General features: G+C 43.3%; 1 protein-coding gene and 1 long non-coding RNA gene across 3 annotated transcripts in view; both read left to right on the top strand.

Annotated features, from left to right (window-relative positions):
• The first annotated feature begins 268 nt into the window (after positions 1–268).
• Positions 269–27,657, top strand: part of Unc-115a (actin binding LIM protein Uncoordinated 115a) — a 62,377-nt gene continuing 34,988 nt past the window's right edge. The window contains exon 1 of the mRNA XM_086968920.1: positions 269–1,999. Within this exon, the coding sequence (XP_086825046.1) occupies positions 1,996–1,999 (4 nt within the window). The 5' untranslated portion in view covers positions 269–1,995. The remainder of the gene's footprint in view (positions 2,000–27,657) is intronic.
• On the top strand, positions 5,042–7,710 carry LOC111261775 (uncharacterized). 2 transcript variants are annotated; one of them, XR_002681202.2, is made up of 3 exons: positions 5,042–5,634; positions 7,144–7,344; positions 7,510–7,710. It is a non-coding gene; the product is annotated as an uncharacterized LOC111261775 (long non-coding RNA). The 2 variants fall into 2 exon arrangements; XR_015311787.1 differs by having other exon boundaries at positions 5,042–7,344.

Here is a 27,657-nt window from a genome sequence, read left to right as displayed (position 1 = left end):
GACCATACGTGAATCTGCAGCTGAAAAGAGCAATTTTAACGAAACATCTTTCAAATTAGCCCCTTCTTCCAAAAAATCTCAGCAATAGCTGCTTTTCACGTATACTCTCGTGCTAGAAAGTGAAGACTCTTCTTCACTGTCAATATTTTCATTCAGCCCGCCGCGGCCGTTGCCGCTAATACTCTAGCCACGACTATCCGTTGCGCCCTCTCGTGGCGGACATCGTCCCTACGCTGGCTGATGACCCGCACAGCTAGCACTCTAGCAGGAGGCACACCCTGTCTGCAGACGGACAGAGTCGAGTGCAGCAGTGAGCACCGCTGCTGCCACACCAGCAGTAGTACGGACATCAATAGACTATTACTATCGCAGAACTGTTACGGCCACAGAAGTAGCTGGAGTGATCATAGAGTCGGCTGATCGTCCCTAGAACACAATACGCTTGCTTCTGTGTGGCGTGATTGTGTGACTGAAGAACTGTGGGACCGTGGCAGGATTGGTCGGAGAGCAGCAAACAGTTGTCCCTGCCGTCGGGTCCGATGATAACTGCGATAGCCTGAAGAAGTGGTACCGGCTTGTGGCTTTTTTTTCGTTCTTCTTCCCACTAGCACCCCATTCCCCCCGGGGTCGTTAGTAGATTGCCACGAGCGTAAAATCGGTTCGTATTTTTTCATTCACTGTGAGTAGCTATCTGAGTAATTTGCTAACTGCCTTAGCGGGTGCCCAGCTGCAAGAATTCCATCCGTTCTAAAATAGCGTAACCCGGCCGTAGGAACCGATCTTCGACCATAGAGTGTATTGGACTACCCCACCGGTGCCTGTTTACCTATCTTACGATAGTGGATAGCTGCTGATCGACCGAACCGCGGCTGGTTGCTGGAACGACGGATGACATAACCTACTCTCGTTGTCGGATTTTGGTGTCAACAAACGTTGCGTTGATGTTTGTTTGGCGGCAGGACAACTGTGCATTGTCTATTTGGCCGCGTTGTCGAGGTGCAGCACCGTAACAAATGTTCAGTCGAAAAAAAAGCAGCGAACTTAAAACGCGCAACGAATAAGCCGAGACACTTGCTGCTCTCCTCCGGCGGCGATTCTACGTCACACGCGCTAAACCGGACTAACTCTTCGTTTTTTTTCCCTTCGTTTCAGTTTTTTCCCTTCACTATGCACTTCAGTGCACAGTACTCAGTTGTTCCATAAGCTGGCCGGTTAGTCTAATTTAGAGCGTATTTGTGTGAGATAAAGCGAATAAAGAAAATCAAAGAGGCAGAACCTTGCAACTACGAGGTCTGGAGTAAGTGGAGTTCGCTGTGTACGTAGCCTTGGATAACGCAAGGTCTTTTCGTGCCTTTCTTCGTGAGAAACCTCTCCATTGGCCTTTACAACTATGATCGCGTGCAGAAAGTAATAGAAAAGACCAACTTCTGCAGCTATCTACTTGGAAGTGTCGTTTGTTCTACTTGGTATCTATATAGTAAAGGTTTCTGTGTGTCACCAAGCTACCGGAGAAGGAACTCCCTTCATTCTGGAGTTCACTGAATTATTCTTAAGGATTCTTCAATTGAGTTTAACGGGGATACTTCTTTTTCGTGAATTTTGATTCGGAACACTTTAGTCGGATGTACTACGGCCAATGGTGTCTGATCTTCTCAGCTTTACCACGAAATCGGCTTGTAGAGAGTGCCATTTCAAGCATTGTGGCCCATTATACAAAAACAACTTCACCAACTCTAATATCCCCCATATAAGGAATAACAAGTATCGGACGTACTGGCTGAACTTGCAACAAAAGTACATATGTACGTCTGTAAGTTTGTTCCAATGAACCATTAACTAGCAAATTGTAAAAAGCACTAGGTGACGGGTTACCAGTTCTACAACGGACCACCATCTCTTCTATATATTGCTGCATATAAATTGTGTATGCTCTGTGTCTTCTATACAATCTACTAACGAACGAGACGCGCCTCTGGCCGAAACCTCACCGTTGCAATGGGTAAGTCCTTTTCGGTCGAGCAGAATAAGACCGAATCCTGCTGAAATAATGTGAATGCAAGGGGTCGACCTAGGAGTGGTAAGGTATCCGACCCCACGATCGGCCACCGGGCAGTGATAACGAGTATAGAGAATAGAAACCAGTTAATTAGCGAGTGACCGAGTGACTAAGCGACTAGGTACTAGAGAGTATTACCAAATGTGTGTACCCATATTTCGAAGGAGACGGGCCACGATGTCGAGTTGATTGCAGTGTTATCCTTGATAGAAAGCAACGTTTGCTCTTGTCAGCAGTAAAGGGAAGGATGGCAAGAACGAAGCTAGATTGCACATCGATGATAATTGGCGGTGGCGACGGGTGAGAACGTGTCTAGGAGGTAGGACAAACCTTTTCTGTTGCAGCGAGTCGTCGGATGACCGGTTGTGACGTCAGGCGGGGATAGGACTATTTTTTTAACGAGTTTCTTACTGGCTACAAAAAATTACTAGGATCGAAAGGTAAAAACAAGTCAAGTAGGCAGGCAATAGTTAGAGAATCCAAGTGAGTGTCTGAAACGAATGGTATACTAAAGTGACAGACGACTTTGTATTCATGCCCCCTAAAATTTGCATGTAGCTTATCTTCTGTACCTGAAGGTTTTCATTAAACCTGCGAGGAGGACGTGAAGTAATACTGTCCAACTAGACTGACTCAATAACTCTGGCAGAATTTGCTCACCAAGTTGTAGCTGACCTATTTATGTTGTGGGGACGAGAACGAGGACAAACGGCACCTCGACTGAGCACCCACGTGCTTTAATTAGTTCTGTTCGCTAGCGACTGTGTTCTATACCATTGTACTGGCTCGGCTTTCCGGTCAATCGCATTGATCGTCCAACTCGGTAGCTGTATTGTATCATTCACAGTCGAACAGTTACGATCTCTGTCTGTGAAAACGAATCGATAATGGGACTTGGCTACATTGCTAATTGCTTACGAGTAATCGCGCAACCCCTGTCAGGTGTATTTTTTCGCGTGCGTCCCTTCTATACCAATAGAATGGACATTCGCTAGTTAGTCGTCGTAGCTCTTAGACACGCTGGCACTAATCTTCTATACATATGGAGAAAGAAATAGAGAAAGATAACATTCGCGTATTTTTCTGTCCGTTCAACATTCAGATGCCCCCAGGCGCGTGCTTCAAGCGATTTGTTCCCCTTGTCTCTCTGGTTCGTTGTCTTTCACTTTGGTTATTTTATTGAAAAGTTATTTTTCGGACTCCCGGTGATGTTGCTCGTACCTCACTCTAGAGAAGAGAGTCTCGTTGTCAAATTCATGGCTCGGCTGCAACAGGGCAAAATGTAACGGTAAGATAGATGCTTACAATACGAATGCAGTCACGCTGCTCAGCCTGTGGCCAACAATAATGATCCAATCGCGGATACTGAAGGTAAAGGCAACAAAGGATATTGCGTATTGTTAACTTCATTACTCGTGTCGCCGCGCATAGGTATTTGATAACAGGGCGAAACGGCAGCTGTGTCACAGATATAGCAACGACGACGGCCAACGTCAGTGATATCCTTGCTTGGCAGAGCTACACTTCGCCCCTATTCGAGCTGAAATGGTCTGATGTTCGTATTCGTTCTACAGCGGCGGTGCGTTGCTCTCACTGCCACTGTCGTTGGTGTTTTCGATCGTCGTTTGCCCGGGCCGTAGCGCGCTGGTCGTCTTTCCGTATTGAGCCGCGCCCACCTTTCGACCTTCTGCGGACTTCCAGTGCCACTCTCATTACTACGACCGCTGTGGCCTTTGTCGCTCTCCCCGTTGTTTGTGTCTCACTTGGAAGTGACCGATTGCCATCTTCTTGCCGGCTTTGCCGTACCAGCCGGCTGCGGCAGTTGCTAGCTAGGCTGGATTTCTTAGAAGCACAGGTAGACATTCAGACATCTAGAAATGCATTGGCTATTAGAACAACCATAGTCGACAACGGTCGCTGATAATAGCAGCGCTAGTCGGCGCAGAATCGTCACAAGAATCTCTATATATGACATTGTTATTACGTAAAGGTTGTGGTACTTTGTGGTTAGGGGATAGGGTTAATAGATAAGGTAAAAGAAACGGCGGCAGCAGCAGCAGCAGCAGCAGCAGTTAGAGGGATGTTCCCGCCGTGGCGGTGGCAGCTGCGAATACGGAGGTGCAAACTTTCCGCGGCCACTACGATTCTATAATGAAATGCGTCCGGCTCAGTAGACAACTCTACCAACTGATAAGAATGGCAACTACTTTCACCTAGTCTAACTGCTGTTATTGGGTTGAATTTAATCGTCGTCCATATTGTTACGGTCTAATTGCCTGTACATTCGTCTGTCGTTCCGTATGTTTTCGAGAGCTAGCGGTACGTCATAAAACAAGGCACGTGCGTCTCTGTTCGGATCGAGCGATCTTGACGAGAAGCCAAAGTAGAACAAATGCGGATTAAAAGCCAAGAGGAAGGTACACGCAGTGGCTCATGGCATTAAGCAGAATAACAGCCGTGATTAGCAGGAATAATAATGATTGCTTGATAGCAGGTGGGGCGTGTTCGACGACGGCGATGCGTTTGTAAAGTTCGATGGGCAGCCAGCGCGAGAAACGGACTGTGTAAGGCTTTATATATCTCGCCTCTGCCGATTCTGTATGGGCAAATGGAATTTGCCAAATGAGAGAGACTTAACTGGAATATGAAGGTCAAAGCCTGACCATGGGTCGCTGGTCTGCGACTGATCCTACGATGAGGTCAACGGTTTGCCCATGCCCTTCTGTTTCGAAAGCAGTCACAGTCAGCGTCCAGGCGACATCTCCATCGTGACTCGTTGATGAGTTGTTTGTGGTTGGGCGTCATCGACTTGTCGAGGTAACGGGTGTGGTGGCTCGGGGTGATGTCGGTAACTACCTTTTGGGGGGTGATCTTTCAGTTGCATGTTTGGTGATGGCATTCACTGAAATTGCTGCAGTATCATGCGTTATCAGTGTCATTAGCTGTTGTCGAAAAGCGGTTTGTAGAGATCCATAGTGACAGAAACGGGACAGCTGTCCGCTGTCCGTAACCGGTTTCTTCCCACAAAAATATTGGGGATCTATCGTCAGCTGACAGCACCTGAACAAAGTCTATAATGTTTACATGAAAAGAAACAACAAACAATTTGGACCATGAACTGTACTATGGTGACTGATATATAGTCAAAGCCACTTTTCCGGAGCTAGCTTCATTAGGAATATAAACTAAGAGATATTTGCCTGGCAAAACTCACATCTAGCTGATTTCAATTAAAAGAGCGAACAGTAGTAAAGATAATTTATAGTTAAGTGTAAATTTCATTGGATTTGAAAAGATTAACAGACGGCATTTAATCGTGAGTGAAAAGGTGAGTACGTGTGTGTATATGTGTTTGTGTGTATGTGTAGGTGTATGTACCAAGCGCTTCTGCGCTTGAGAGGCGTCACGCGAAGATTGATTTGTTCGCATAGCAACTCGTTGTGCGCTGCGGCCTCCATTTGTTGGCTGGCCGCTTGTGATTCTCCCTTTTGAATGGTCAGGCAATCGTCCTCAGTGAGCGTACGAGCATCGCCCATGTGATCTCATCGAAAGGGTATGCAGCTAGTCTCCAGCGGCTGGTCGGTATTTTGGGACGTTTGCGTACAGCAGCTGCTGGCGCTACTACTCTTGCTTGTGCTGTACTGTGGTGTCCTCGTCAGCATCAGGCCTCTTTAGGAGCTTGTTTCTCTGATCGGCCCAGCTGCTTCGTTCGGTGACGGAAGCGGCAGCTATCAGACCCGAGAGAATCGTGCGCTGACACTTATCGGATATAGATTGCATTTTGTATTCATGTTTTAGTATAATATCATCGTCTACCTGGCTTTGCTCCTGATCCAATATAATTTGTCCCGCTGCTGCTGCTGCCATCGTAGTCGCCGCACGGCCTATTGTCCGGGCTAATCCTTGGAAACTTTTGCTGGCATTACGGCGGAAACTGCTGCGAAACAGTTCTATAGTGTATAGAGACGTCTGTGCATTTGCGCAAGGGGATTCCATCTGACGAAGACAAAGAAGACTGTTCCTTCGACAAAAGAAACCCAAAAATAAATATATTATAGAGACAATATTTTGCGCTAAATTTTATTTCATGTTACCATGTTAACTTTTGCTAGTATGGCAGTGGCAATTATTACGAAAATTTTGATGTCGCTTCTGAACTGACTGTGATAATTGGAAAATCAGTGAATGCTATTCCAAATCCACATCCGCGCAGGATAAAATGTCCAACTCCAGTATAAGGAAGAGTATATAATATTGCTGAAAAAAAGAAGTCGTAAAAAGTCTGGGGAACGTTTTTGTGGCATAAAAATTATTTTAATAACGGAAGGAGTTCTTTGTTCCGATTTCGTGTATCATAATGGACGTGTCGCTGTACGGAAATATATGTACTAATGTACTATTTTTTCGCCAGATACAGTTACTAACTAACAAATGAAAATGATTTATAACGAAAAAGTGGATATTTTATATAGAAAAAGGAAAGCAAAGTTGCAACCATAGCAAATATAATTCCGGTTTGCTTCTTCCTGCATGTTTTAATACTGCGTCAGTGGTTTATGCCATCATATTATGACTATATGCTGTATGGTATTTATATCGCGGCTGTGTTAAATAACTCGACATGTCGAATGATGTTTCACAGACAGATCCCCAGTGTTCCTTGACTTAGTTAGGAGACAGTAGCAAAAGTCGATTTGCATTTATGACCTTTCCCTTTAAGGCTATTGAGTGCTAGAGGGTATAGCGACTCAACCGATTAGCCAGCAACTTTTATAGACCACTGTAGTGCTTTTTTTCTACCAGGCCCCCTTCTGTCACCATGAGTTATAACTATAACTCTCCAGACTCGAGCTGACGGACCAGTTCTCAACGTAGGGCGTCTTCTTCTCTTTATGCCATTCCTACTGGTACTCTGGCACTATCTAGAAGCCTTAGCTGTTTGTCCTGCTGCACGAGGGAATCAGCACTTATTATAGCGGTAGCCACTAGCGGATGACTGTAGATATTTCATTGCACAGGTGGCCTACGTTGGCTTTCTCATCATGGCATCATCTGTTCTCACATTGCTTTTTGATTGTTGTAAGCAGTGTTCGAGTGCAGACGCCAAGCACTAACATATCGTAATGTTGAGCGTGTCTCAAGTGTTCTGCGTCACGCAGTAACCCTTAGAGAATTAGCGGCTTGTAGACGGCCTTGGTGGGGTTAGGTCGGTTATCTGGATGTACCTTGAAGGCTGAGAAGTGCTTGCAGAAAAGCGAGGCCTGAGCAGATTATAAGACCAAAGAAAGGTAAATGGCTTCAGTTAATTATCGTGTGTATTGTAGATCAACAGTGATCCAGCGGCAACGGTGTATGTTTGTGCTACATTTAATGATAGATAACGGGGTTGTCTACAACTGCATCTATAGAAGTTCACCGACCCGAGCTATAAATCTACAAACCTTGTTTTTCAGATTGGACGGAATGGTTTAGTCAAAGGCAGAAAGTTAGGAAAGTGACCATTAGGACTTGCATCAGAACCTTAGGTTCGCTATTGCTTTGGATTTGGTTGACTACGGATGAAAGCAACCGAAATTATTGCAGAACTTAATTTGTACACATCATTGTATTAGACAGCAAAATAAAAGCGAATCTATGAAACACGAGTGAAGTTATGTCCCATCGGTGTATTTATTCTACCTGGCAGGAGACAATTTAGTGCCATAGGTCACGTCCTTCCTGTCCATAGGCCAGGCACTCAACACGAAACCCATTCTACAATCAAACATGGAGCCCAGATCCCACTCCCGACAATTGTAACTGCCTTTCCGTGAAACACCTTGTCAAACCTTAACATATTTTATAAAATCTTCATATTATCCACCTACTGCAGTATTACTGTGCAGCGTTTTTTATTTTTTAGGTGGGTTTCTCGTGGGCGAATATGTACTATTGAACAGGTAAAAAAGTGTCTGTTTTCGTACCAGCTATCAGTCAGCTGCAGTTTATTGCCTATTGATGGATTGGATCTTGCTGCTGTCGCTACCTTTGAGCTGTTACCCCGAGTAACCCATATTTTTATTTAACTAGCTGCCTATATTCTTTTGCTGTCATCGCCTCTCAGTTTCACTCTATCTCGTGAACAACACATTGAAGCATCTCAAATCTTCCATTATCTATCTATTTGTCAACGCCGCTAGTTACCGCCAGCAAAGCCCTGATATAGTGCTACAATTCCACGAGGGACTCGTTTCTAGTATCTAGTCAAGACATAGATAAGGTTTAGATCAATGACGGTGCGGGAGCCGTCGCCAGACACGCTAGGGACCGCGAGTGGCATGCCGTTCATAGCCCCAACTTGATACTGTCCTGCACAGTCTACGCTTATCTGTTCTCTGTGTTCTAACACTACAGAAAGCAAACAGTTAACGGGTCACCGACGTTCGTTGATGAGTTGTTCCACCTTCTTCTGCTTATGCTGTTTGTGCTGCTTCTGTACCTTGACCTGTATCTTGACTTGAGAGCATCTCGTCAGCCTGCAAGATCGTTGGCTGCTCGAGGCCGAAGGAAACGGGAACATTGGTAGGCAGATAGGTAAACAGACGCCAGTAGCGTTTGCCAATGTCGGCTGAAAATACGTTTAGTTTGTGCTTGGGACTGATTCTTCATGTCAACCCGCTTTCATACTGTTACGACTGTTGTTGTGACCTGGCACAGATATGACGAGCGAACAGAATAGCTCCTGGTCGAACGCGGCCTGCTGCTGTAGTCATGGCTGCGGTGGACTACTCTCGTTGAGCGCGGGCCGCTTGCGACCCATATAGGCTTGCTTCGTAGATAACATGCAGAAAACTGTTGAGCGTTTACCGGCATGATTACTGCAATGACTTCTAACTTTTGCTCGCTTCAACTTAAGCAATCAATACAACAGGCGACACGCAGCGAATGTTTGTCGTGCCTTTGTTTTTCCATCACTGTACATAGCGACGCTGTTATTGGAAAATCGGTTGAAGTGAAGTATGTTTGAAGTATTGAAAAAAAACACTGTGCTAAATTAGCTATGTAGGGGAAACAGATCCGTGTACGGCTTATGTAACTTTATAGATAGATGTGATTATCAATTACCGGAATGAGAAATAAACCGATAACATTATTTAGTCAACGTGTATTTCTATGAAAAAAAACCCGCGGAGTGGGCAACGAAGGCAGAAATATCCGAAAGGAATGACATCTCTATCAAATGCCCTTGCAGTAAGACCTTACTGAGTCGCCACGACACATGAGCAGACTGTATAAAATCTTATGAATCTAATAAAATACATTGGCTCCTGTGGCCTATTTTAAGCAGTAGTGATCCTTCCTTTAAAGGATACGAAATAATAGTAAAGATAAGAAAAGCGCAGTGACGTTTGACGGAAAGCGTTGTTTCTTCGGAAAGTGGGTGTGGCGAATCACACAAATCCGTCGGTTACGATTTATAGGCGAAAAGTAGGAGAATCATTTCATTGGAAGGGTAGGGCGCGCAGTAACGTGTGAGGCCGAACCGGTCGAGTCGATAGGCGTGCCCTGTTAGAATACCCATACCAGAAGGGCTTCTCCTTAATTTGGCAAACTAATAAAAAGTGGGAAAAATACTAGTAGATCGGTAAAAATCTGTCATCCATGGGTTCAGTACCTATGTTGTCCACTAAAAATCCTTAATCGGGAATGGGAAGTATTCGCTTTGTGCTATACGTTTGGAGAAATAAACTATTTCGAACAGAGTCTTTTTAGTTCTAGGACTAGTTCGACCGAGATGGCAGTATCTGCGCGAAAGTGTTTATCATAAAGCCGGTATTGCAGAGACCTCTACAAGTTATATACTGAAGGGAATGAGACAAACGACTGCAATCATTTTCGGATACGCTAGTTTCTGTGCGTTTCGCAAATGGTTTATGAGCTTGCGTGTGAAGACGTCAAACAGATGGTCATGATATGAGAAACTTTGAAAATTGTCGTTAACGATAAAATCAAAATGCACTATTATATATGGCTCTAGATCTGTAGTACGGAGGAGGCTAGCACTATACTATTTTGTTAATGCTTTTTTGTCAAACTATACCTTTAGTGTCGATTAAGTGAAAATTGAATAAAAAACATAGACCGCAGACGGTATCTGATGGGTAGAGATATTTGTCGAGTCGTTTCGGTTGTCGTGTGTTTTAACTTAGGTATAAAATTGTCGCCAATCAACGTTTTACTGTACACATCGTTGAGTAGTAGAAGTAAGGTTAAATAAAACATTATGCTGCTGACGTAAGGTATCTGTGTAAGCCGTGTTATTATAGATTTGTTGTCCTGTAAACGTAGGCAGATGTCTGCCATGGATCAAAGACAGCTATCGTAAAATATCTGCTATCTGTAGGAGCAGAATCGGTAAAAAAACTGGAAGGCTGAAGGGACCAAGTTTTGAACGTTAAATTGTACCACATAACATTGACTTGGTAAAAATAATAACAATGACAAAAAGCATATCTTCACAGTTGAATTGACATACAAATATATCGCTTAGGCTAATTAGGAGAGGGGCCACGGAGTAGACTCTACGTGTTTGTACAGCGTTGTTTGTTCATATTATAGATCCTTGTCCCACAAAACAGTCGCACTGCCCCTATCTTGTTCTGTGTCTTAAGCAGCGCCAATAGTTGGTTCGTCCTTTACGAGTTCTTCGATATGAATAAGTTGACAATACCGTATAGTGCAACAGAATTGGCATCAAACCATGTGGGTGAAATTACTCCCGGGCTGGGATATCGGTAGAAACAAAAATAGTGGCGGCCGCCGGTAGTCAGATTTTCAACAGCTTCCTTTAATCCTAGCCCCAGTTTTGTTCTAGCCTATTACATCGGCATCGCGTCTATTGTTACCGCTGCTTCTTTCAGTAGTTTTGCACCCGGAATCGTTTATTTGGCTGCCGTTTCGTCGGTACCTTCAGGTTTTATCGAAGCGTGAAATCGGTGACGTCAGCTACAGGTCACCAGTGCCATCATTATTGTCAACCATCAGCTGTGAATCCGGAGAAGCAGTTAGTATCGCCAACATACGAAAGCCTCGGCTAACTCCTAACTTTTTTAGACATTAGTTCATTTTCGGCGGGCAGTGGTGAGATAGCAGCGAGTAAAAAAGAACACTTACAAGAACCAAGGAAACTTTATAGTTAACGTTGAACGCAAACACTCTAGCTGAAATGTTGGCTCTTACTTAACTTTCTTTGTTTGACAGAAGAGTCTTCGGCAGAGTCTTTATACTATCTCCCTATCAAGGTGCGCAAAAGGTGGTGCTATGTGTTGTCTATGAGTACATGTCGGTGTATGGACGAAGGACGAGTATCTATCTATGCGTAAACATAACTATGCGCACACGATAGTGCGGTTTGAAAATTCAATTGACATTGTCAAAATTGATTATATCTTCTGAATCTCCGTCCATCCCCTCGTTATCTGAATCCCGCTGGTCCGCCCACGGGCCGCTGTCGCTCGCCCTCAATGAGAAAAATTTCGTTGGCCTGCGGCATAAATACGTAGCATGGCATACTAGCTCGCTCGCGATTCAAGTCAGCCATAACTCGTACAGCCACCGAGTACTCAGGACAAGCGGCTTCCATATAGCTACTATTGTTCGCTATTAGCTCAACAGCTGTACGCTGTTGCTTGTTGAGCAAAGATGGGAAATTGCTTCTTACGTTCTCTCTTATCTAAAATGCCATCGCTAGACCTTGGCAGTATGTACTGGCCATACAGGTGACCCATTAAAACTTCAACTCTTCACGCGCAGCCTGCCGACCGTTATTTACATGCCCTAAAACCTCTGACCTCGGTGAAGGTTCTCTCTTGGCGGAGCGCTGGGTTGTTTCGCCGGCATACAGCGGATCCGAAAACTGCACTAGAACCGAATTGTGAAATACCAAATTAGGGAGTCGAAAAAGGAAGAGATGAAGACAAGCTCCGCGCTTCGGTTCGAGCATCAACTGACAGTAGCTGACCAGGAAGTCAAGTATTGCTCACTGGAGGTCGGAGTCTTTTGTCTTTGGATATTATCACTCTACCTTCGTTCTTCATATTACTAGAAGCCGTGGCAAAAAAAGAATTCCTTCCTCCTTCTTTCCTTAACTTTTATCTTTTTAGCAGCATAGCCATTTTCATTTATATGAAGCAATGCATCTTCGAAACCCAGGTCGTCCTTATGTAAGCAAGGTCAAGCCACCGTCACTACGCCCGCTTCCACTAGGAAGGCAAGCGCGGCCCTTCGGCAACGGGGTAATACACCATGCATTTCAAGAGCCTTTACATTTGCGGTTTTCCCGCCGATGGTTTTCCAAAATTTGCGTTAAGTGGAATATGTCGCCGCGATTACATTTAGCAACCCTTAGATACTTGTTTCGCCCAGGCCGTAAGGTTAAAAAGAACGATATTGGATGGCAGTTTTTAGTCGGGAATAAATTCACCGACAGAAAACAGACATGGTACTCCTCACTCAATTTCTCAATGAGAAGCGTCAAAGATTGCGCGTAATTGTGACTGAAGTGCAAAAAGGTGCGGCAGAAGAAAAACGAGGCGACAATGTTCAATGAACTACTATTGGCCTTGGTATCAGCTGCCTCGTAGCGCAACCAAAGTACGGAACAATTTGGTCAACGTAATTGTTGTTCTAATAGGTTTTAACAGATAGAAACTTCGAAAACAAAATGCCATGTAGTGACCGAGACGCTTCGGTCTTCTGAAGCCGTCAAAAACCTGTGCGGTAAGGACTATATAGCGGCCATCGAAAAAAGTTTAGGACACGTTTTGTATTGATATTTTAAGCGTTGCCACGGTGATGTGCAATATAACAAGGAAGGCAAATTCTCTACGCATTTCTCCGTGGCGGCAGTAATATGTACTGCCTGATCGCGCCATAGTGTCTTGCTCCCGATAACAATAGGACAAGCTATGCCCTAGCGATACAGGTGACTTGTGTGTGGCGTTCGTCGGTTGAGTGGCTTGGAACGTGATGTTATTTCTCTACAAGCATAGCAATGCGTTCCTTAACCCGAATCTACGTATAGCTGATGTTGATACGCTCTGAATCGCATGGATAAATGATGATTTTTATGATGCACGCATGAAATGATGTATAACGTGCGAAACAACATGCTTTGGCCAACTAATTAGCTAATTGATAGGAGTGGATACGGCTGCTGCGGACGTCTCTTGTAATTAATGCCTGAGAAAATTAAATCTTGGGGGTCATTTTGACCTCAGCTTCAAGTTGACGGAAACCGCACTGTGGCTACATACCACAGACGCTAGACGCGGGCCCTATAAAAAACGTCGTTCTCAAATGCACGGCAGCGATTCGACCTCTTTGAGGTGTAAACTCTGTTTCGGTACCTCAGTAGAGAAAAACGTCCACAGAATAATCGACGTTAACTTGATAAATTCAACAATATTTATAATAATTGCTTACTTTTTTAGATGTAATTTACCGGGCTCATGATAGTAACAATATAATATGACAGTAATAATACCTAACAGGTAACGGAACTTGGCATTGCGTGCAAAGAAACACCTTGCAAACGTGAACACGTATAGTGTCGTCCTTCCCATTCAAAGCCCTGCATTTCTTTTCGATCAATAGCCTATCCCTGAAAGAAGACGAAAATGAGCGGCTGAAGCAGAGGCCGCAAGCTTACGTCCTGCTGCACGGCTCGATCCATACAGGAAACGAAATAGTATGTCTACACATACCCTTAGTACCACCGCGCTGCTATGGCGACTGGACGACCTCTTACACTTTCACAATTATAATTATTATAGATAGTTTTCATCATCATCATCATCTTTTCCTCTCAATTATATCAATCAGCTTCCTGTTGGTGGCACAGTTACCACTGTAAGCCACCTACGCAGATCCTACGAGTCAGGTTATGAAATAACGCGATTTGGATGCGATCTGGCCGGACGAACGGGATCATGGCATCCCTTGTTAAAAATCTATTAATATAAAGCGAGGTATTGATTGAAGTAATCCTAGCTCTGCCCGTCAATACCGGATCGTGATCGTCCTCGTATGTGAACAAGGGAAAATGTTTTAAGCAATTTACCGGACATTTCGCTCGCGATCGATGATTGTTGTGTAGTGGCCAGTACGATTTCAGTTTAAGGATCTATTGTAGGTCTACAGTTTTGGTGTTGTACGAAAGTAGACGGATCGCACTATTTAGATTTCAGTAGATACCCATATTAAAATTGTCCGTGTTGTACATTCAAAAGCATACAATGGCGACGTCGATCAAGCGTTTAGTTGTTTATCAGTCTCATGGAATATGCCAGAACAGTACACAGTACCTGATTAAAAATCTAGTGGCCTAGGATTTTGACCTTCAAATTTAACCTTAGTCAGGTTGCACATGTAGCGTTTGTGAAATTTTTTAAGTACATAGGCAATGACGTGGTTGAATGTCGATAGTTTTTTCTAGTTAGAGTAATTCTTTTATAGTTTAGATGTAGTAGTATGGATTTGTATTACGTTGTGCTCGTATAGGTCTTCGTTCCTTAGTACAGTTAATTAGAATTGTTGCTAACGTGAGCACAAACTATGAAGATATTAACTGTATAATTAGCCCTGATCCCATGTTTTCGTTTATTTCTCTCAGCATTACATTATGGTTACAATGGTTGTAAGGTCGTATTGCTGTAGCTCCATATCGGCTGTCTCCGTGCGTCTGGATCTATCTGCAAGTATTCTTATCGTAAAGAGGCGCGCGTGTCTGATAGGGGCTGATAATGAACTGAACGGGTCGAAGAAGCCTTGAGAAAGCGACAAGCGGAGTCAAAAAGACGATTTAAAAGTTGCGGCGGGCTGTTATAGCGTAGAGTCACACAGGACGAATGCGGCGAGCCATACGGACGTAATTGAGCATCTTGTATTGGAACGAAGCAGCGTGACGTGGTCCCCTCCCTCCCTCCCTCCCTCCCTCCCTCCCTCCCTCCCTCGTAGACGAAAACGATCCATTTGAATATAATTTTTTTTAATGGCGCAATTGAATGCGGAGCAAACACGGCTATAACAGTCTAATCAAAACGTCTACGGTATAAGAAGAAAGGAAACTGCACAACGTTTTCTTAGAGATCAAAAAACTGTGATCATTTCAAGAACAAAATGGAAATTTCAAATATCCAAATGTCACCCAAATACGACTAAAATCCATATACTTCGACTTTAAAACGATAAATTCTCCCTAAGCGGGACCTGTTGCGTAGCTGTTCTATTTGCAGTAGCTGGAATAGGATTCATTGTTCGGATTGTTCTATCAAATACGTGTTGAGGGTTAGCCGTGAGTTTTCATCAGCGCATCAGTTGTCTTAATAAATAGAAAAAAACTGAAGTAAAATGGACTGAACGACAGACGCGTTGCATTCTGGTCGTTGACAGAAATCGTCCTCATACCAAACCCGGCCATATAATAAGGTATACACATTTTGTCTTTTTCTAGCCAACCATTACCGAGGAGTACCCATTACCATTATATACCGTCTAAATATGTTAAGATGAATTGTATTGTTTTGAAACATTAACTCTCCACAGCCGCGTGTATATATATATACACACACGTAAAAAAATATGTTTGGATAAATGTTCTCTAAATGACTTTTGACAGTAATATCGCGCCGAACGATTCGTTGTAATGGCCGGTCCAAATGAATAGGGAAATTAAACGAAAAAGTTTAGTGGAGCTGTGTTTTTTCTGTATGTTTTCATACGCGTGTGGGACACATGTATGAGATTAGTTTACCTCTATGGGTGTCACTGTCTCCTCTGGCAGGCAAAGCTGTACATTTTACATACATATTTACATGCATACAGAGCTGTACATAGCGACTCCCGTAATGCGGACATCAGATCCGCTCTTCCGTGACCGACTTATACGACTGATACGGCCCATTGCAACACCAAATGGCCAACATATTTAATTTTTCTGTGAACTATGACGACGTTTTCGATCTCATACTCGGTCTTGGCTTGCTGGTCCTCAGTCAACTGCAGGCAACGTGGCCGTTTGTTGTGGCAGGAAAAGATTATAGAGTTCACTTTAGTTCATCATCGTGCTACGTCTGTTCCTGTTGTTAGGCTTTACGCGAAAACAGACGATAGGTCGGAGCAACATCAGCGACACGCTCACTAATTTCGCATTGCCTGCACCTGGCGCCATGACCACCGTGTGCGTCAGAGTGTGTGTAGATTAACGAACGATCAGCGACGCCCCAGGTCCTTCCTCGTGGGTAAGCGATGAAGCCCGTCTTCATCCGCAGAAACAAGCTTCAGATAACAGGGCTGCTGAAGAGAAGGGAAAAAGCTCATACGTAGTAAAAGGCGAGGTCGCTATGGTTGCTAATCGCTGATTTTCTAGTGGTGTGTACAGCGTTCGCAGTAGAACGTGCGCTGGCGCCGGACGATGGATCTGAACTTGGCCGGTCAAACCACGGCCACGCCATAGGGCATGTTCCCTTGGCAAGCCCAACGTTATTTTATTACGTTATTGTAGTTTTCCTCGTACAAACGATACAAACGAAAGGACAGAGATGCGGACGAAGGCTTGCAACATGGAGTCGTGGTAATTCAAAAACGAATGTTGATGATGCCAAGATGTTCACGCAGTAGATTCAATTAACGTCGCTTACTGCCACTTTTATACTAGTTCACCGTCAATGCCGTACTGCACCACAACTAACTATGGGCGGAACGTCTTCGAAAAATCACATCAATATGCTGATGTAATACATCAGTTCGGTTCGATGTAATCATTTCCGTCACCTCATCTATATCTATTTTCAATATAAAGCGAAGTAAAAATCCATCGTGCACGTAATTCTGTTATATATATATAACGGATAATAGAAATGTTTCGAGACCGAATCACTGCTGTGTCAATTTGTCTCTTTTTTTTTGTTTGTTTGTTTGTTAGACTTGAATGCGAGATTCTGTGCCCGGAATCAATGCCAAAAAACAACGAGACGGGAGATGGTGTATTAAAAATCACAACTTAACAACATTTTTAACGGTGCCGATGTCTGCAAGCACAGGAAGGATGTTTTTGCTCGTAATTCATCTTCTGGAGTTCTCATGGAGCGTTGATGACCTCCCTGCATTCGTGTATTCAGTATCATCATGTGGCAGAAAGTGTGAACGTCTAGAAGTGACAAGCAAACGTCAGTCTGACAGAGTATCTATAAAACGGATGATCATTTGCGTTTTGCGTGGCTCCGTCTGTAAATATTAGGGTGAATGCGTGTCGTTCGTTACCTCGTTCGCCGCTAGGGAAACTTATGCGAGTGCCAATAGGGAAATTATTGTTGCCGGCTACAATAGCGGGTTGAACGGGCTCGATTTGATCGTAAAAAGGCTCTTCAATAATTTTTTTTCTTCATAACAGTGTGGACATTTTGGTGCGCGTGCAGCATTTGCGCACTACCCATAAATGGCCGCCGACAGCCAGCTGCGTTGTCGCATTCGTAATTAGAAAAACTGCTGTTTAGCGGTCGATAAGTGATGCCTGCGTCGCACATTAATTGCCACTCGATCTTGGCCCACGCCATGGCATTTTGTGAGATGCTTCCGCCATTGTTGGCGCTAAGTTATGACGCTAGTTATATATTTTGTATCTGTTGTATATGGGTTCTTTGTCTCTTGTGAGTGGCGTTCGGCAGCCTGTAATGAATGACAAATTCTGGCGTGTCCTACACTAGCAGCATTACTGCTCCTACTGAGAGTTCAACTATAACTATAGATAAATGTACTAGGGATGGTATGAGAACGACAAAAGGGATAAATACTACAGTGTTTGTTGTCTGAACAAAATGGTGCTCACTGGAGAGCCGGAATGGCAAATTTGTACAATGATCTGTGCCTACTTTACATGGCGACTGGAAACGAACCGAATAGTTTAAAAGAAAGCACTAGAGCTGAGTGAGTAGAACAAGGAGTCTGTGTAAGTTTTATTTTAATCCTGTCGTAAGCTCTTTGCAGCTTACGATCGATGTAATTGTCGATGTTTACCTCGTTAGTGTCAGTTATCTACCCGCGTAAACTACTGTGACAATTTGAAATTTCGTTGTAGATGTCATCGTTAGGAACATGGCAGATTTTGGCATATGTCTGGCCTATTAAGCACAGCAACACGTGTCGGTGGACACTGAAAATAATGGCGTCTATTTGTGCCTATTTTCTGTCAAAGTTTGCTTTTGAGAACATTTACGAACGTGTTTTTCTGGGGTGTGACCCGATGCGGTGTATGTTTACTGCCATACTATGTGATAATAACTACCGCGTCGTACTGTGTGTACCGAATTTGTAGATACGTCTACATGCGGGTAATTAGTTATCCAGTGAACGGTAATGAAGAAAATTAGCGCTTTTGGTTTGAAATTATTGGGTAGGTTAGACTTAGCGTTGGCTGCACAGCAACTGTGTACCTATTGGGTGGACTACGTGTATATATAACACAAGGCGAGATATATAAATCTGGGCTTTTTTTTTTATAGGTTACATATAAATATGCTGGAATGAAACCTTTGTGTAGGCTATAAGTGTCATTCCTGATTATCAATATATACTATTAATCACAACTGCATTTTCCACTAACAGCTCGACCTACCCACTAGTTATTTTTAAGGTATTCCTTGTTCACTCTGCAAATAACAAGGGATATTGGTGGGTATCAATTCGACAATCTAGTGGAATGAAATTAGCAGGTCCTAGAAATGCGAGTGCTCGGGCGGACAAGTACAAGTAGTGCAAAAAGGCGCTTGAAAGCCTTATAAAGACTAATCAAGGTAACGTATCGTGGTAATTGAAATCCTGTTCTTTAAAACTGCCATTAATATTTGTACAACAAGATCTTGTTGCATGAAAAATTACGTTCGGGGCCATTTTACTGAATTTTCGAACCCTTTAAATTTAAACACTAGCAAACGTTCTCGAGCATGCCGAAAATCTCTATTGGCTGTTTCAAAACCCAAGTGACCGTTGATATCGGGAAAAACACAATTTAGAACCTTGTTAAGGAACGTTATGCGTAAACACAGGAACTTCGCTTGAATTCCGAAAATAACGCCGCTACTGTCTTTTAGAAAATATATTTTTTTATATAAAGAGTATTTTGTGGTACTAGAAATCATTACTATGACACACAGTGTCCCAAATTCGTACCAATTTGAATGTCTCACCCCGAACTTAATAATCATCTTATTAACTTGTAACATTCCTTGTATAATTAGCATGCGAAGTACGACTTGGGATGTTGGTTATGGATCAGGCACATGATCGTATATAACTCCACGAATCATATTTCGTAGTAAAGCCTAGGTTAACGATACTATGAAAAGATTGACAATTTTTTTTTTGTTTTTTGAGTTTCTAGCATTTAAAACCCAAAATTATGGTTTTGCTAGCAGACATCTGAGACTAGTGAAAAATGCTATGAGTCTAAACATTTACGACTCGATTTGAGCTTTTTTCTTTGAAGTATTGACTAGGCTATTGATCTTTTTGTTGTTGTTAGGAGTGAATGTAGCGAGCTGCAATCAAACGAATCGTTTGTCTGTAACCTGGAAGAATAGGACATAAATCATCTTGCATCCTCTGTTCGTGTCCCGCCGATTCGGGATCAGAAAAGAGGAAGGCATCCTTTTGTGTCTAACGTAATTGTGCAAGAAGGACCAAGCAAGTGTAATGAGTGTAAGCGAAACCGAAGTATTTTCAATTTCAAATTCGAGCGTGGTCGATGTCCAAATCTTGATTTTACTCTTTCATTTACGTTGGAATAGACATCGCGAGCGTTATTTCGGTTATTACCATTGAACATTGTTTCGAACGTCAAGTTTTAACGCGATGCTTATAACTCTTGACTACAACTGCTACTCGTCGTAAGATCATTGAATTATAAAATACCTAGAAAAGTTAATTTCATGTTCTATAATTCTTCAACAACTCGAACTGGATGATCTGTTTACGATTGAGTTCATTTTTCAGTAAGCACTGTAGAAAAAAATGTGCTCGATTTTCAGGCATATCTGTGGAACCTTTGATAGGCGCAGGGGCACATTCCGTAAAAGAGCATAAGACATATCCAAATATATCTCAATGATGTGCAGTGAATGTCCAGCACAGGAGAGCTGTCTGTCCTGTCTAGATACTTCTACCATTGCTCCACCACAGACTGCAACCGCCGCACCGTACCTGATGACGTTTGTCCTCATATACGAAACTGTAAATTGTTTACGAAGTGCTTCTCTGTGCAACTTGTTTGGAGGGAATTTTTTTTTTTACAAAGGACTGGTTATGCACACGTAATTCCCTTCATTTAGTTAATGACTGGGTTCGTTTATCCTTTATCAAAAACCCTAGACGGTACGCCCTGTAAGTGTTCTTTCGTTTAGCTGCCTTTCATAATTAGGGTGCCGCTGGCCGATGCACCATTCGCAGGCAAACTGTGGAATGAAAGACCATGAGCAACCCAGATTTTTGGGTTGTTCATTCTTGGTAGCATACCTTCTGGGACACATACGTTTAAGAAGCTAAGCAAAGCACATCGTCCGTCCGTTTTTATTCTAATTCAAGCCGTCTTACCTCGCCGTGGTGTCGGAAATGCAGATTAGTCGCTTGCTGGAACTACTACTGGAGTACGACCACTATTAGTAGATACGGCTTATATAGGCTTACTGGGTCTGCGCGTGACAACTGTGACTCTACTTTAAATACGAAACGTCGATAACATTAGATGACGTTACGATAACGGGATCAATTTGAATATCATTCGTTAATGTATATTAATCGAAGGTTTCGCACGACAGTTTTGTAGATTGCACTTACACATAGCTAATTAATTTCAATCTACTTTTTAGTTTAGATTTTTTTTCGAGAAACTTATAAGGTTCTTATCATCTGTTACGATAAAAATTTATAATACCGACCTGCATTACTTGTAGAATGCTGAAAAGCTGCTGTCAGAAAACATGTCAACTTTAACGATGAGGCCGTATGCGTAACCATGGGCAATCTTTGGCGTTCGGCGAGACATTATATTTTTGTTCCACATTAAACGCAGATCGGCGGCTTGGGTGTCCACTATTCCTAGAGTACATTCTCGGACCATGTGAAAATCGGCACAGAGACTTTCGTTGCTAGGATAATAATGGCCTGACAAATTGCCGTAGTTACTTGAATAGCAGGTCGACCTGTGGTTCGCTTACGGCAATAATGTCCTGCTGTACAGAGTCAGCTGGCCTTTCTTCGTCAAAATAACGTCTTACATAACAGATCAGAATAGCATTCGGAGATCCATATCTGCTATTGTCAACATGTTTTATGCGTCATGATCGTTTTATCGCTCTATAAGGCCTGTGCATATCGTATCCCGCCAGTCTGGCAAAATTAACCATCATAGATTACACTCTTTCTCGAACGGAGACAGGCCCCCCTTCGGATCGGCCAGCCTCACGATGTCTAACGCGATGGCCCAGATGAGTGTTGTCGGATTCAGGAAGAACGAACTGCACTGCAAATATCTAGTGTATCACATCCCGTAGCAGCTGTTCTAAGAAGCAGAAATAACCAGACGAATGACAAACAGGTCCGTTTTCAGCTTTAGCGCTCTGCCAGAAAAATTTAACAGCGCCAGCATGCTAATGATCTCTGTCACAGTCGACGGCGACGAAGACCGCAGGCTTCTTTTTCTTCACTGACCCTCGATATGTTCGTACGGTCTCGAGAGAAAAGATTATCCAACCGTTCTCTTCAATGGCGTCTAGCTTTTCAAAGAACGACACAAAACCAAAGGACGGCACCAAAGCAACAGTGCTATAATAACGCTGGATGATCGCAGTGGCGGCCAATTGCTCTATCTAGATGAGTAAGTTGCCTATATTTGGCCGGTGCAGCCGAACACCTATACGTGCTCATGCGCATAACAGTCGAGCGGAGGACAGCAGTGAGGTAGTCAAGGCATAAAGCCAAAGAAGCTTAAGCGGTCGTTTTCGGGCTGGCCCGAACGGCTGAGGACACATGCGTCCTGTCTGTTACCGCTAAACAAACCTTTATGCCAGGCCAAGCCTCTCATTCTCTGTAGAAAAAGAGAAAAGAGAGATGGAGCTACGAGGCGCTTCCCTGGTGTTGGCCATGGCAGTGCAGTGCTTCTGGGTCTGCGGAAAAGATCCCGTCCGTTCAGGACTAAGAAGGAGAAAAGGCTCTGGCTTTATTTTTATTGTCTTCCTCACTCCATCGCTCGCTCAGGTTGTTTCTTCTCAATCTCTTAACCGAAAGAAGATACCTGCTCTTTTAGCTTTTATTTCGTCCTAAGCTATTTTGGTTTGTTCGTAATGGTCCGCTAGATGCGCTCTCTACCGGATGACAGCGGCAGAGTCATCAACAACGGTACTGTTGGGGGCAGTGTGTCCAACAATCGAATGGCTTCTTTTGGCGTTCCGACGGTTGTCTGCATCGACACTCCAAGGAACACGTGCGGTCGCTGCTGCTGCCGCCACCTTTGTTATTGACGTTTTTGAGGGCATAACCATCTCAACAGATCAGGGTAAATTATTTTCGAACCAATTGTTTCAGAAATAAGTGGCACATCTTTTCGTCTGTTCGATTTGGTATGTCATTGTAAGTCAGTACTATAGTAAATTAAAAACAAATGTTAAAGCTTATGTAGTGTCTACAACTGGAATACAGTTCAATAGCAGCTTACATGGATAGATTTAGCTCCAAAGTTTAGAAGAATTCGTTTTCCCAAAGGCGAGCAGTTGTGAAAACCTTGTGCCTTGTATTTTGTCCGAGAACCGTAAATAATCTGTTTATATGGAAACAAGCTTATTTGCTTTTGCCTTCCGTTTATCTCTGCAAGGCTCTTCAAGCGGCGCAATTGACGTACACCTTGTACGCGATCTATTTCCTATAGTGTTCTGCGTGCATTTGAATGTCACTATCCAGTTTTTATTTATAGTCATAAACTTCCTTCTTTGTGAGCCTATATGTGCGCTGTTTAAACCTGGAGGAAATTTTGTAAATTGCCGATATAGCATTCGCTAGAACCCATTAACTATTTAGCTACGCTATAATCTTTCGTCGCAAAGATGCTGCTATGGAACTCGAAAGAAGAACCTCTGTTCTGTTGAACGGCGAGTACCCTTTCTCCTACCATTGGCCTGTTTCTGTTCAGTTTATTGCCATTTTCCTGTTAGACCAAACCAGAGAAAAAGTGTACAATTCTCTTTATCCATAAGAAATTAAATATTCAGATATATCTTGCGTCGATAGAGTCGGGAGACGAGCAAAAGGCAGACAAACACCAACAAAGTCAATATTGGTGGATTCTGGTTTTCGAGTTTGTTTATATTTGTAAATTTTGCCACAGTTGTTAACGGTCTGCAATACAGAACTGCGTAATGTTTTCTGCAGACGAATAATCGAGATTCATGGAAGTAATAAAAGAAGAGTGCAAAGGAGAACAATGGTAGCGTTTGAGAGATCGAAACTATGACGAGGCCAGAGCGGACTTTTTATCTTTCCTGGATAGATATTCATCAATAATGACTATACTTTATATAATATGGAAGTGTGGAGATGCAGACAAATATTTTTCGAATATCGATTATCTACAGCGTCTAGGCCTTCTTAGGGATGACAGGCTAATAAACTCGAATTATATCTCACGATGTCGGCTAAATCCAAACTGGTAGACGTCGTACGAGTTTCGTCTATTTGCAGCTGGAGTAGGTATTCATTAGAACTATGATAATAAGATCGGCGATTGACCGTAACTGAAGGTAAGGAACGATAATAGCAACAAAGTTGCGCGTATGGCTAGGTATGTCTTGAATAGATCAGGGCTTTTTACACCTTTAGTAAATAGCTGAGCAACGGATAGAGCGAATGCCAGTATATTGTCATCACGGTCTCACAGCTTCCTCAGATCGTATGCATTTGTGTCTGCGCACGTCTGCAACCCTCTGAGCCGCTCGAGATAATTGTGCTCTTTTGAGCCACGTGGTCAAAAGGTGAGGTAGAGACGGCCGTGCGAACGATTTACTAAAATTTGCCGCACTGACAATGTTAAAATGTAGGTTTCTCTGTAAAATTGTGGGATTGACAAAGTCCGCAGAGAAACCACTAGCAAAGGGGCTTCAACGTCTTCTGAAATGGAAACAACTCTGTTCGTTCTGCCATTCAGTCATTAGGTCCTGAATGGCATACAATAGCAGATTATTGATACTTCCAGTAAAATTAGAAGTGCCCTATGTTGTTGTTGTTGTTTGTTCATGTTATTCTTTTTGCAATGCTAAGTCCGCCTGTTTTTAAAACTGTCAAACATAATAAATTAAATACTTTGCAGCATACTATGCCGCACACCGGATAGAACAGGCAGCGGTAATTTAAACGTTACCTGAAATAATTGCTATTGCTCAAGTGCCTATTGTCTTTCAAATCGAATTGGGTCCTTTGGCAAACCAACGGTGGATACTCATTGGCAATCAGCCCCGGTATAAATTTCTTCGCTCGTTGTTTTAGGTCAACTCACTTAACCGATAGATAGATCTTCGCCTATTCAGGACGATTCGTGTGCCTAGGCTTAGCTTGTATTACCGCTGTATCACTCTTCTGCCGTTACCCACACTCGGGTTATCATGAATTGTTGATGGTCACATTAATCTAACCAGCTCTGTCATATACGTTTCGCGTTCGTTGCCTTACAATTGAGTAATATCCGCCTCGTGCGTGCTGCCTTCGAAGAAGATTAGGAGGCAGGCCTAGAGGTATCAGTGGCTAACCATCTACTGGTAGGCAGCTGACCGCGCTAACTATTCCTAATTTGGACTAACCAGGAAGCAGCTTCTTCCCGAATTTTCGTTTGCTTTTGCTTTGCTGCAATGTTTTTATAGTCTTCTACTTAAAGGGAGATGGGAACATGGTCGCAATGATGCCTCATGACTGTACGCCGCCATTTGTACACAATTGATCTAATAATAACAGCGACAACAATGACAGCTGATATAATGTATGCACATACCGGACGCCGCGAGCATATTGCTATTTTTCACTACATGTTCTTGCTTGTGCCATTCAGCGGATGGGTGGCCTCCTGCTACCGACGTGAGCTGCTATAAATAGGCCAATGATAGCAGAATCCTCCGCCGTCGCTGCAGCCGCTGAGTCGCTCCCTCCGCGTGCTGCTTGGGTCTTCTGCGTGCTAGCGTGGCAGGCTTACCCGGCTCGTTCTGACAGATCTGTGCAGCTCTAACCTAAGTTTAGAGCTGGAGGGCGGTGGGACATCGAGGGCAGCGTCTGTGTGAGGCATGGCAGACGACGGGCCTAGTCTGTTTCTGTGGTATTCCCAACAGGAACACTATGATCAGGTAATGCAGCTTCGAAGAAAAGGGAAAAGAGTCAAACTCGCACCGAGAAAACAGCAATGTAGGCCAGGTTACTCTTCGTAGCTTAACCTTGCGGAGTTGCCCCGTCTCCGAAAATAATGCCTCGTTGGCTTGGTGGGTGTACGGATGATGTTCGTAGGAGGCGAAGTAGAAGAAGCTGTTGGTGTTGTGTAAACCGTAGATTTGTTGGGGTAACAATCACGACAATCGGAATAAAGCCGTCGGCTGTAAAGTCATAGAAGGAGTCGTACCTGGCGCCCGCTATATGGACTCGGCGCCCACAGCCTTTAGCAGTCGCATGTAAAATTCCTGCCGGTTTAGCATAGGGTATATCGTTCGTAAAAACTATTGACTCCTAAGCGAATACACTGGATAGGTCCATGGTCATCTATAACCAGTCAGCTGCCCTGGACGCAAGCGAAACTCATCTGCGGCCAGTCGCCGCCCGGACGGACTTTCAAACAAATGCGGCTGCAGCACTGCTGTACTATTATTTTGCTTATGGTTTGGCGTGATAGCCTTGAAACGATGACTACGGACACGAAGAGCTATACGAGTTGCACATTGTAGGGACAGGGCCCTTTAGGCCGTACTTTGTCGTGACACAGCAGCCGAATAGGAACAATAGTCATAGGTGATGTTAGTGGCGACATTTCGTATTACTGCTTGCCTTGTGACTGGCAAAGTGCGGCATTGACGTAGACTGTAATGAGGGAAAGCTTAACTTGCTTTTATTACTAGAATGCGAGACGTCACGAGCTTGGCCTACTTCAGTAAGCGACTGAAACACAATCAGATGTCAGAATTGGTCAGTCAGTATCTCGAGGTATGTTACTGGCATGCAGTCTTATCACTGATATGCATAGACAACTTGCTACGAGATTCAGCTCGCTGGCCTTACCAGACCAAGTCGATGAGTATCAATAAATGGAAGTAATCTCGAACGACAGAAAGAGGTGATCCTATTTCGCGAAGACCGATCTTATTTAATAAAGCCATCTTGCGACTTAAATTTGTTTAATATTGGGGCAATATCATTAGGACCAGATTTATACAATGCGAAAGTAGAATTCGCTTCTTGCTTAATAATTCTTATTTATCCAAATCATGACACCAATTTTTGATGTTTTTCTTGAAAAAACAAATGGTTCGACACGCTCGGAGCTGCATGTTATCTATTCTGAACCTAATCGATATTCGTTGCCTAAATAATTTCAACTCAACAAAGATCCCTACGTTACGCGTAGATAGATAGATGCGGACGAACCAAGGAGACATCATCAGAACGGAGTTACCGCAACGACTGATTGCTCCTCCGGCCTACTTGAGGTCCTTGAGAAGCTAATAGATTGCAAAATGGGTTGTCGAGAAGTAATGAATATTTCTTAATTTTTTTCTACCGCTTAATACTTAGCCAGCTTTTTCTCCTCCTATCAGTGTCACAATATAGGACCGAGTGCTTTCGGAAAACTCTTTGCAGTAGTCAATTTTAAAATATAATTGTAGATAACCAACACGAGACAAGCCCTTGGAGGATGCCGATGAATTACTGATTAGTAAGCTAGCTTGTATTTTAGCGAGACATCTTGTCTATTGGTGTGGTCTATGTCAGCGTTAAGTTAAACACGTGGGTTAGTGAAAACGTGAGTTCGCATTTGTATAAAATAAGAGGACTGCTTGTCTCAGTAAACAGATAGGTGGGTAGTGTAGAGGGTTTGGAGGGAGTTTGATGATTTCTATTAGATGACCCGCCTTGAAGCGCACAGTAGCTACATTAGACTGGTGAGGTACTTTTGAAGAACTGCAGTTCGGAGAGGGTAAAAATACGTGCCAGGGGTAAGCTGCGAGTTGTCTAGTTATGTATTTGCTTCGTGGGGTTTGTTTCTAATAGCCCTAGGCATGCAGACGCCACATGCAGAACGTGATTAGCATAATGGTGTGACCTGAAAGTCGTCGTGATTTTTAAGTTTGCCTATCGCTCGGCTACCTTCACAAAGAACTGACTGTTCGTTTCGTTGTATATACATATGTATATAGTACCGATAGAGAGGATATCTTCAATACGTATTAATAATTAATAAAAAAAATTCTTGGACATCAATGGTAACCATTGAAACCAAATAAAAAATGCTTTCTGTCAGTGGAAACGTAAGGTTTTCACATCAAGTGGAACAT

Source organism: Varroa jacobsoni, unplaced genomic scaffold (genome assembly GCF_002532875.2).
Source record: "Varroa jacobsoni isolate VJ856 unplaced genomic scaffold, vjacob_1.0 scaffold_64, whole genome shotgun sequence".
NCBI lineage: Eukaryota > Metazoa > Arthropoda > Arachnida > Mesostigmata > Varroidae > Varroa > Varroa jacobsoni.
This window is presented reverse-complemented; position numbering and strand designations above follow the sequence as displayed.